At 48.6% G+C, this 11496-nt stretch overlaps 1 protein-coding gene across 2 annotated transcripts; it reads left to right on the top strand.

Annotated features, from left to right (window-relative positions):
- The first annotated feature begins 82 nt into the window (after nucleotides 1-82).
- On the top strand, nucleotides 83-10576 carry MTHFR (methylenetetrahydrofolate reductase). Of its 2 annotated transcripts, none has more exons than XM_030289451.4 (12): nucleotides 83-240; nucleotides 2510-2761; nucleotides 3794-4032; nucleotides 4336-4446; nucleotides 4605-4798; nucleotides 5265-5515; nucleotides 6294-6428; nucleotides 6681-6861; nucleotides 7252-7434; nucleotides 8761-8862; nucleotides 9114-9233; nucleotides 9726-10576. In XM_030289451.4, the coding sequence occupies exons 2-12, from the start codon at nucleotides 2520-2522 to the stop codon at nucleotides 9921-9923; spliced, it is 1956 nt and encodes a 651-aa protein (XP_030145311.4). In that variant the 5' UTR covers nucleotides 83-240; nucleotides 2510-2519; the 3' UTR covers nucleotides 9924-10576. The 2 variants fall into 2 exon arrangements, with proteins under 2 accessions (XP_030145311.4, XP_030145312.4); XM_030289452.4 differs by lacking the exon at nucleotides 83-240 and adding an exon at nucleotides 2857-2943 and having other exon boundaries at nucleotides 2623-2761.
- The last annotated feature ends 920 nt before the right edge of the window (nucleotides 10577-11496 follow it).

Below are 11496 nucleotides of genomic sequence, written 5' to 3' on the forward strand. Positions count from 1 at the left end.
GCCCCGCTTGGCCCCGCCTGCACATGGCCACACTCCCAGAACCGGCCCGGCCCCTCGCCCACAGCGCTCCGCAGCCCCGCCCGTGCCGCACCCCCGGGGCCTGTCCCGGCGCCGCCGCCCCGCCCCGCGGCGCCATGTCGGCTGAGGGCAGCGGCAGGCCCGCCTGTGCCCCGCCCGGCCGCGGCCGCCTTTAAAGTGCGGCGGGCGGGCGGCGCGGGCAGCGCCCGGCAGCGGCCGCAGGTGAGCGGGGCAGGGGCGGGGATGCTGTGGCTGCCCCGGCACCGGGGATCCCTGCCGGCTGCTCCGGGCCCGGCGGGCTTAGCTGAGGTGAAGGGGCGATCGAGCTGCAGTGACCTGCCTGGCTCCGACCCTCTCCCCGGCACTAAGGACCGCAGGTGCTGCTCCTCGCCTTCTTGCGGGGCTGCCAGGCTGTCTCCGGCCCTTGGCATGGCCGAGCCGCTGCCCCACCGGCTGTTCCGGCGGTGGATGCAGCCACGGGCCCCGGGGCTGGCCCTCAGCCTGGTGGCTTAGCCCGTGCAGCGTGTGCACCCTGTGAGAATGTGCATCTGCTGCAGCCGAGTGTAGTCTTGAGGGTAAAACTGAGCTTAGGGGAATGCAGACTCCACGCTCTGTGTGTTGGTGTCAGCTCAGGGCTGGGAGGAGTTTGAATACCACCAGCATCATAAAAACAAATCAGGTACATCCATGGTGAGCCATCAGAAATGTGCCGAGCCACGGATCTTTGAGCTCTGCAATGTGACAAAGACAGGAGCAGGAGTGTTGACAGGTGTTATAAATCGTCTTACTTTGCTGCTGTTCTTTGTTTAGGCTTATCTTTTTTCTCTTTGCAATAACTAGAAGCATCTGCCAGCAAATCTGTGATGCATATCAGGGTAAGGAAACTGTTCCAAATGCTGCCTGTAGACAGAAATCTAAGTGTGCCTTTTTCATGTCTTCATGATTTGATATTTTTGATATTGCTAGTAAGGTAAGGCCCTTTCCTCCATAGCCAGTCTCATTTTATAGAGACATAAATACATGAACCCTTTTTCCACGTGATGGGTGTTAAAATCTCAAATCAGAAAACAAAGCTCCTTTGATTTGCCTACAGGGCTGTGCCATGCTTGCTAGGAATGCGGTATTGGGAGTTCACAGCATGTGATTGTGAGCCGCTAACTTGATCACCAATGTGTGCCTGGGTATTAATTCTCCCAGATTAGTACATGTGGATGTCAGGCAGATTCCTCTGAGCTTTGTCAGGATTGTGACTGTGCACCCACGTGGGTTTGCTTCACTTGTCAGTAGGCCTGTGCTGCTGATTTTTACTGCAGCTGCTGTGTTGGTACACAACAGGTCTAAGGCTCCCAATTCCTCTTGGAACAGAAGGCCTGCGGTTCTTTCTCACATCTCCCGCCAGCTGGAACGGTTCCTCAGGTGATAAAAGTAAACTTTCTCTCAAAGGGTTTTGCTTGATTGGCAACTCAAGCGTAAACAGTAGAAGATGAGTTCAAAGTCTTCTTGGCTGAACTAAACCCACAGACCTTATGATAAGGACTGAGAGTGTGGTGGTTCATGCAACTGCTTCCTCCAAAACAGGCTCCAAAGTTATGTAATGCTTGGACAACATGCTGCTTCCCAGTGACAATTTTAAGTTTTGGCAGGTACTGAAGCAAATAACACAGATCTAAATTTAGTGGTAGCTCTTCCGTAACTGTCTAATCCATACCTCATTTTAAAAGCATAGGATGTGACATTTTGCAGAGCTAAGTGGAGCTGGGTATCCTAAGCCTACTTGTACCCCTGACTTGCAGTGCTGTTTTGCTCTCTGTAATGCCAAGCAAGCACAGCTGATCTTGTTGCAAGACAGTGAGATGAGGATGGTCTCTGGTGGCCTTGTTTCCAAGCAGCCACAATTGTTGACAAAGGAACTGGTGTGCCTGGTGAAGAGTTGAGTGTCTGCAATGGGACTGGCATAGGGGACAGTTGTCTGTGGAGATGGTGTGTCTTGTGGACAAATCTAATGGTTGGAAATGCAGGTGTGAAGCCAGCAAAGAAAACAAAGGACAGTTTGTGGGGGTGGCCTGGTCAGAGGGGATTCCATACTTTGTTTCTGACATAGCAATAGTTTGTGCATTCTTGAGTATCTGCCCCGTTAGCACTGACTTTCCTGCCTACGCTGTAAAGCAGTGCTGCCTTTTGGAAACAAACAGGGTGGAAACTCTGAGGATGGACACAGACCAAGAAGCAGCTGCAGTAGACAAAAAAATATCTGCTGTCATGCCCAGCCCAAGGCCACAATCACTCTCAGCACTATCTAAACATATGCTTTTTCTTGTGTTTTCACCAGATTTCCCACTACAGTTACAGTGAAAGCTGGCAAAAGGGACTGATGGCGATGAGTGTTGGGTCTTGACATAGACTTCTTTAATCATCTGCTGCTTACCCCAGCAGTACCTGCTCCGTGCAGAGACCCATGTAGCGATCATACTCTGTCTGCTCCCCTCTCCAGAGCTCTCACCATGGTTAATGAGACCCAGCATACCTGCAGTGCCAGCTCCAGCTCCAGGTCTGATGGCGGCAGCAGCAGCGGAAGCGAGAGCTCCAAAGACAACTCGCGCTGCTCCACCCCCGTCCTCGACGCCGACCGCCACGAGCGGCTGCGGGAGAAGATGCGCCGCCGGCAGGATGCTGGAGACAAGTGGTTCTCCCTGGAGTTCTTCCCTCCACGCACAGCCAATGCTGCTGTCAATCTCATCTCCAGGTGAGCCCTGCAGGGTGGGAGAGGGGAAGTATCTGGTGGAGGGCAGGGAAATAGCTAACGAGGCAGGCTCTGCCCCATGCTGTCTCCCCTTCCAGGTGGCGAAGCAGGTAATGGGGCTGTGCTTTCCTGCTGAGGAGGGTAATGGACACCAAGTAACTTGTCTTCCTTGGAGGCCCTGAAGAGTTAAGTGTCACGGTGGGATTACTGAGTGACCAAGTTGTTTCCCCACTCCCATGCCCTGGGAAGATGGAGTAACCCCAATATCACGTTCTGGGTCTGAAGCACAATGCTGGGGCAGAAAAGTACCTAGTAAAAGCAGAAAATATTCCTTGGTGGACAGTGTGGCAAAATCTCTGAAACAGATTCCCATTTCCTTTCAATATTCATCCAGGCACTATGCTTTGTGCCTCAGTACTACAGTTTTAGCCTCTGACATAGGTATCCACATCTACGTGCTAAATGAAAGCTGATAGGTCACAGCAGAGCTAGGATTCATTCTGGAGCCCCAGGAGCCACCATGGACTTACCTGGTGGAGAAAAGGGTATTTCATAATTATTTTTATAATTGCTATAAGCCAATGCCATATGTTGAACAGAAGGGCCAGTTCTACCTTGGAGCAGGAGAGAAACAAGTTAGGGAAAACCTGTGGCCTCTACAGTTCAAGCTGGCAACAGAGGGCTGCAGCATAGTCTCCTATCTCAGAAGGAATGGGACTTGCACTGCTGTCTGTCAGAAGCTGTATCAGTCTATTGAGCATGCAGGGAGAAAGTCTGTTGTACAGAGAACACCTCCACTGCCTCTTTTTCTATGAAATTGTAAGCTCTTCGCCATACAGCCTTCAAGGATGGCTTTCCTTATTTACATCAGCCACCTGCTAAACTCTTAGAGCAAGACTTCTGTGGTCTGTCCCGTTGCTGTCATCCAAGCTCTCTCTGCCTGCTGCTGGCATTCTAGCAGTGAGCAAGCTACTGGAGGCACAGGGAGGGGATTTGGCTATCTGGTACAGGCTAACACAGCTTTAAACCCCACAGGTTTGACCGCATGGGAGCAGGTGGTCCCCTCTTCATTGATGTGACGTGGCACCCTGCAGGGGACCCAGGATCTGACAAGGAAACCTCTTCCATGATTATTGCTAACACTGCAGTCAACTACTGTGGCCTGGAGACCATCCTGCACATGACATGCTGCCACCAGACCAGGGACGAGATCACAGGGCATCTGCAGAAGGCCAAGCGGCTTGGGTTGAAGAACATCATGGCACTGCGTGGAGGTGAATCCTTGTGTCCTGTGATGAGTAGTGCAGAAGCTGTGTTGCTGTTGTGTTTGATTCCAGAGTAAAACCAGAGAAGATTTAGGGGCTCCTTCTGCAGGAATTAAATGCTGAGACTGTGCTTCACCTGAGCCCTTTGTTAGCAGTCCCTTCAGCTCCAGGGCAGACAAAACCAGTCCATAGGTAAAACTGCAGATTTGGGAGTTCATCTGTCTTCCTTTTGATACCAGGGTTTTACAGAACTAGCAGATCTGAATTCAGCAAACAGTTGGAGAGAGAGATGTGGATTTGTTCTCTTTTCAGATCCTGTTGGTGAGGAATGGGAGGAAGAAGTAGATGGTTTCAACCATGCTGTTGATCTGGTTAAGCATATTCGCAATGAATTTGATGATTACTTCGACATCTGTGTGGCAGGTAAATGCCTTCTATTGCAGGGTGGCTGAGACAGGGAAATCAGCTCAGCAGTCCCTCCCTGGACCTGGGCTGTGACCGTACAATCAGACTGGATACTTCCTCATTTCTGCATGTTGTCCTGACAACATTTTTCATTTTTTCCCCCCTTCTCCCCAAAGGTTACCCCAAGGGTCATCCTGAAGCAGAGAGCTATGAGGCAGACCTGAGGCACCTGAAGGAGAAAGTCTTTGCTGGAGCAGACTTCGTCATTAGCCAGCTTTTCTTCCGATCAGAAACATTTCTCAAGTTCATGAAGGATTGTCAAGCCATTGGCATTGCCTGCCCCATTATTCCTGGCATCTTCCCTATACAGGTGAAATCCAGGAATTTGGATTTAGGGAGGGAATGAGGATCTAGGATGTTAGGTATCTGTGGGTCAGGGCCTGAGAGAGGTCTATAAATATCCTCCACAAAATTTCAGGGAAGAGAGACTGCTGAATGTAATAAGTCTGTTGGTCGTTTGCCAAATTAAGCTTTAGGCAGCTAAGAACAAGCTGAAAAGGTTTCTTGTGCCCATATGGCAAAAAGGGATATAAAGGACAACGACCTGCAAGTCCTGAGATCACTGTCAGTATGCTGTGCTCAGGCAAGGACGTGGGGAGAAATCACATAAAGTGACATGACCTGGACTGTGTTACCATCCTAGAGATGAGGCCTGGGAGTTGATTCCAGGAGCCCCAGTTCTAAATCTCCTGCCACAGAAATCGAGATAAAGTACCCGTGTTAATGGGATGGCAAAAAAGGGTCTTGGAAAAATTGTAATCTGCATCCTCATCCAGGGTTACCACTCCCTGCGCCAGCTGGTGAAGCTCTCTAAGCTGGAAGTGCCTCAGGAAATCAAAGATGTGATTGAACCCATCAAGGACAACGATGCAGCTATCCGGAACTATGGGGTGGAGCTGGCAGTGTCCATGTGCCGGGAGCTTCTGGACAGTGGGATGGTGCACGGGCTCCACTTCTACACCCTCAATCGGGAGGTGGCTACCACCGAAGTCCTGAAGCGCCTGGGCCTATGGAACGAGGACCCAAGGTGAGCAGCATGTGTTTGCTTCTGTTAGTTCCACTTTTCTGTCCATCTGTCCATCCATCCCATCCACTGGAGGTATAAAATAATGGATGGGTCAATACCTCTACTCTCCTTTTTTCCTTTTTTTTTTTTTAGATTTTATCACCTTTTGCATTTAGTAGTTCACCTTTCCCAGATCTCCAACAAAAGCTGGTTCACAGATCTCCAACAAAAGCTGGGAGGAATAGAGGAGACAGCCAAAGGAGGAATTTGTTTTAGTCAAGTAGTTTTAAAGTAGGCCTTGTGGGACTTTAAAAAACTCGGAGCTTAGAGCTGCCACTTGGAAGAAGCATGTTTTTGATGCTCATCACAACCCCTTACAGGTTAGGGCTATGCTCCCACTGTGGATTTCTAGGGATCTCTGCAGCTGAGAAAGGAAATGTGGATTTCTCTCTGAGTCCACAGGCTTCAACACGGACAGGAAGAAGCAAAGGAAAATTGACAGCTTTTTTTTTATTTTTCTGTGAAGTAGCTTCCCATAGTGCTTTTCCCTTACCTTTTCCAATTTCAGGTGTCAGTCCCGTACCTAAACATTAAATAGACCCTACTGAGGGTGAGGGAACTGAGTAGGAAATATTTTCCATAAAGGAAGAAGAGTTCCCTGTCGTACTTCTTGGCAACCAGAACTCTTCTCAGCCCCGGTTATTTCTCCCCAGGGGCAAATTGCACCATGGGAAAGGCTTCCAGCCTTTAATGGAAAGTCAGGAGAGGAACTGTGTTAACATCTGCTCATCCCCTGCAGGCGGCCTCTGCCCTGGGCAGTCAGCGCTCACCCCAAGAGAAGAGTTGAAGATGTCCGGCCAATCTTCTGGGCCTCCAGGCCAAAGAGTTACATCTATCGAACCCAAGAGTGGGATGACTTCCCCAATGGCAGATGGTAAGCTGTCATGTGCAGTAAGGCAGAGCTGTGGTAGGAAAGCCTCATGTCCTGGGCACACTTGAGGTAGCTTTGTAAGAAAGTCCCCTGTTGCTTGGATTTGGGTGAGGTGAATAGCACCAAGATGTTGAAACTTTAAGTGTCGAGGTGGGTTTTGTTGTGTACTTCTCTTGCTGGTTGGCTGTCTTCCTGCATCACCAAATCAGCTCATTTTCCTCAGTGACTTCATGTCTGTGTCTTCTCCCCTTACAGGGGTAATTCCTCCTCTCCAGCTTTTGGGGAACTGAAGGACTATTACCTCTTCTATCTGAAGAGCAAGTCTCCCCGTGAGGAGCTGCTGAAGATGTGGGGAGAAGAACTGACTGGTGAGGAAAGTGTCTTTGAGGTGTTCACATGTTACATCACTGGAGAACCCAACAAGAATGGGTACAAGGTGAGAGGCCAGGAAAGGATGCTCAGTGTGGCACAAACAATAGTGCATGTTTCCTCTTGTTCCTGGTACCACATTGTTTTTCTGAAGAAGAATTGGCACTTCTCTGTCCAAAAGGATTTCCTGGCACACTGGTTGAAGGAGGTCCAGCAGCCAGAGTTAAGGCTCAGCATAAAAGGAAAGGTACTACAGTATGATAGGACCAGTACTGACTGACTTCAGCAGTCATTCTTACAGCTGAGCATATCCTAACCCCTTGAACCAAACCTGGGAATTCTCTCCTGAAGCAGGTGTGTTTGAGGCTATTAGGGCACTGCTGAGTTGCCTCAACACCCAGATGGTAATCAAAGAGTTGTTCCATCCATTGTGAGCCATCCTCTCTCCTCATGGTAGGTCACATGTATGCCTTGGAATGATGACCCTCTTGCTACTGAAACCAACCTTCTGAAGGACCAACTGGAGAAGGTCAACAGACGAGGAATCCTGACCATCAACTCCCAGCCAAACATCAATGGCAAGCCATCCACAGACCCCATTGTAGGCTGGGGGCCCAGTGGAGGTTATGTTTTCCAAAAGGTACCGTAGTACTCTGGGCTAGGCAGCAAAGAGTTTGACCTAGTTTGGCCTCTCTTAGGCTGGGAGGTTGCAGGCTTACCTCCACATAATCTTCCTGCACACTTGGTGAGATAAGGCAAAGCTCCTTTGGTATCTTAAGAGCCATAATACCACCTCTATGGCTGACTTCACAGCTATTTTCCCCCACCTCAAAATACTTATTGAACATCTGTAGAGTTTCATGGTTTTATTCTGAGCAAGTAATTGTTGGTAATTTATTTCTAGAGCAGGGCTGTGACATTTTATATATACACATGTGCCTGCCCCCTGCATCTGATTCAGTGATGCACAAAGCACCCAGATTTTTCACAAAATTTTCACAAAAAAAAGAGGTAAATTCCCATTTACCTCTATCTGGTGGTTTCTCTACTACCCAGCATCTCATGGTGATAAAAAGATATTTTAAAATTTCCTCTGTATGTCAGAGTTCTCCACAGTTGCCCCCAGCCCATGCACTGTGCTGTGCTGTTTAGACAACTGTCACGTTCCTGCCTGGCCTGCAAACAGTCATGCCTGCCATGCCTGTCTCCCCCTGTCAGGCATTTCAGGCCCTAGAGCCTTGTCTAATGGCTGTGATAGGAATATCCCATCAAGGTAAATGCCAGGCAAGTAGCTCATACTGGAAGACAAAGCTTCCCTGTTCAAAAGGGATCCAAACCAGTAAAGCCAGAGACCAGCAGATGGCAAATGCATTTATGTTTTCAAAGGAAGAAATTCCCCTGAGGTGAGGGAAATCCATCATCTCATGCAATTACCAGGAAATGAGGGAGGGGAAGCAGTTGTTGGGAGCAGCCAAGCACAGAATTTGGTTGTATAAGCACACGGGGAGAATTGTGAACAGAAGATGAGGACAGGGAGTGGTGCTTGGGGGAGCCCAGCTGAGACCCCAGAGTTCTGCTCTCACCAGGCTGGGCTGCCTTGGCAAGACACTGCTGTAAAATCAAGTTTAAGCTCAGGCTTCTTCCAAGCATTCTGGCATAACTGCTTCCTTGTGCAGCAGTTGTGGTAACTCTGGAGTTTGTTCCTGCTTGTCTACTTACGTGGATGCAAAACAGGAAGCGTGTAGGTTTCTTGAGTGCACTGTTCCTGGGCTGTTCCCTTTTCTCTCCCCAATTATTTTTTCACCTAGCTCACTTACTGATTTACTCTTGCTCAAACCTCTGTTTTTGGGAATGAATCTACAGGGCAGACTAGACTCTACAAATGTTGTTGTTTACCTGTATTTGTCCAGTTCTGTTGTGATTTAAGGCTCTGATTCTCTTCCCCCTTCTCCATCCCTCCCTGCAGGCATACCTGGAGTTCTTCACCTCTAGTGAAATTGTCACGGCACTGCTCAAAGTGCTGAAGAAGTACGAGTTGAGAGTGAACTACCACATTGTTAATGTCCAGGTAAGGCCGTTATTCACAGGACACTTTCCTTTCACCACCTTGGGAGAGAGACAAATACCAAATATTCAGACATGAGGGCTGATGAAGGGAAGTAAAGTAAAGGAAAGGGATGAAGGGAAAGTAAAGCACATCACCTGTGGTGTGCAGCAGCTGTCTGGTCCCTAAACAAGGAGAGGGTAAATACACTTTTTCCAACTAACTCGGTCCCTCCTCCAGCAGTTGCTTCAGAAAGGTTTTCCTTCCTTTGGCAGGGCCAGAATATCACCAATGCTCCAGATCTGCAACCCAATGCTGTCACCTGGGGTATCTTCCCAGGAAGGGAGATCATCCAGCCCACTGTGGTGGATCCTGTAAGCTTCCTCTCCTGGAAGGTGAGTCCTACCTTCTGTTGGAAATGTTGCTGTGATGCCCTGGAAGTTCAGAGTGCCTGGTTTAGTTTTAGTCTCTGACACTCCTCACAGTTGGGGGCTGTTGCTATACTGACTTGCAGAGGTACAGGTCTTGCTCCTCCTGCTTCCTCAGCTCCAACAAGAGCTGTTGCCAGACACAAAGCACCCAGTAATGGGGACTGAGAGCCACTACTGTCACTGTACCAGGCCTCGGAGTGCTGGACAGTGGCTCTTCCTCCCCTCTTACACACACAGGGGCAGCATTGAGCCATCCACTGTACTGCAAATGTGTCTCCTTTCGGCTCTGAGCACTTTCTGCTGACTGGAAAGCATAAGGCTCCTTGCTCAACTCTTGCCATTTTTACTGTGAAGAAACCAGCCACAGTCTGGCCACTCATGTGTAACACTGGGTATCCTAACTTAAGTAACACGAGGATGTTTCACAACTGGCAATTGTTTTTGTTCCCGTGGCAGGATGAGGCCTTTGCGCTGTGGATCGAGCAATGGGCCAAGCTCTATGAAGAGGAGTCACCCTCTCGCATGATCATCCAGTACATCCATGACAACTATTACTTGGTCAATCTGGTGGACAATGACTTCCCACTAGAAAACTGCCTCTGGCAGGTTGTGGAGGATACTTTTGAGCTGTTGAACTCTCCAACTCCGCAGTGAAAATTCTTCTTCTCATCTCTTACTTCCTCCTCCCATCCACTGACTTCGGGAAAAGCGGCAGCTGCTGTGTTGACAATGAACACACTCTTAAACCATGACCAGGGCGGTGCTCTGATCACAAAGTGATCACAAAGTGACCCACACTTTGTGCTCTTCTGTCCCCAGCACAAAGGCTCCCTGAGCCATTCTCACTGAACATCAGCCAGAACTACCTGAACATCTCAGCTGAGGCTCCAGACTAAGCCCAAAGGCCATGGTCTGCAGGATGAAGAGCTGCTAATCATGGTTATGCTAATTACACTAACAGAAAACAGATTCCAGCAACTTTCCCCTCTGGTAACTTTCCTGTGCCAAAAATGCTGGCAAGGGAACAGAAACACTCCTGTCGGCTGTACCTGTGCAAGGGGATTATGTCACCAGTTACCAAGCTGGAAAAGAAGGTCAAATTGCTTTTATATTGCACTCTTAAAATGTATTTCTTCACAGTTCATCATCAAGCACTTTTGCACACACTCCAGAAGAAGGTTCAAATTTTATTCCTAACTCTTCTCCTTGTATTGTATTTCCTGTTATGGGAATTTCCATTCTGGATAAAACTAAGTAGGAATAACACTATTTCCTAGATAACACACAATAAAATACATGCATACAAATGTCTCTTTTACTAGGTCATGCTCTAGCAGAGACTTGTGTTGTTTGCTAATTAATCACCTGGCACAAGGGAAAACTTTAAGAAAATTAATTTTTTTCTGGGACAGTTCTGCTTTCACTTTCAGTGCATGTCCTGAGTATGGCCCAAGTTCCACGGCAGACTGGAGAAAGTGTAAATCCTAGAATTTACCAAAAGTAACCAGCTATACCATTTAGCTCAATTCTGCAAGGTCACATATTCTTTTCCAGTGCCTGTAGGGAAAGATAAGCTTAGGTCAGGAAAGATAGGTTATCTTTCTAATGACTCTTAACAGCCTTAGGCCCCAAGGCATTGGAATAAGAGGTTGGGGAAGCTGCTGAGGCTGCTTTGTGTACTTAACAATCCTGCAAAGCTGCCACAGGCTAGGAAAACTACCTTGGAGTAGTTCCCAGTGGGATTTCAAGATCCCCACCATGCTGTGAGCATCTCTTTCAAACAAGCACGGAAGAAAAGCCTTTTCCAGATTGTTCAGACCCTCTTGTTACAGCTGTCCAAGACCGGGCTCATATATCCAGGGTAATTACAAGGCATCAATCATAGAGGCAAGTAATGGGAAGGCTGGGGATCAGACACGCCTGTCTCGCCTCAGCAAAGCTTTTGCTGCTCAGCTGTTCCCAGCAGGTTTCTTCATACCTTGCCCATTCAGCACAGAAATGAACCAGCAGGAAGCAGTCAGGAGGTTGGCCACCCACTGAAAGGCTTAATGAAGAGCTGATGGACTAGACAAGGGGGAGGAGGTGGGAGCCATGTGGAAATCTGACCCCCCTCCAGGGTAAAAGCCAAATCTAAAAATAAAAACCTGTGTTTGCACCTATCCAATCTAGGCTTTGAAATCAACAGGATCCAGCACCCACAAACTCCTGCTCATCTCTAAGACTGTAT

Source organism: Taeniopygia guttata, chromosome 21, assembly GCF_048771995.1.
Source record: "Taeniopygia guttata chromosome 21, bTaeGut7.mat, whole genome shotgun sequence".
NCBI classification, from domain to species: Eukaryota; Metazoa; Chordata; class Aves; order Passeriformes; family Estrildidae; genus Taeniopygia; species Taeniopygia guttata.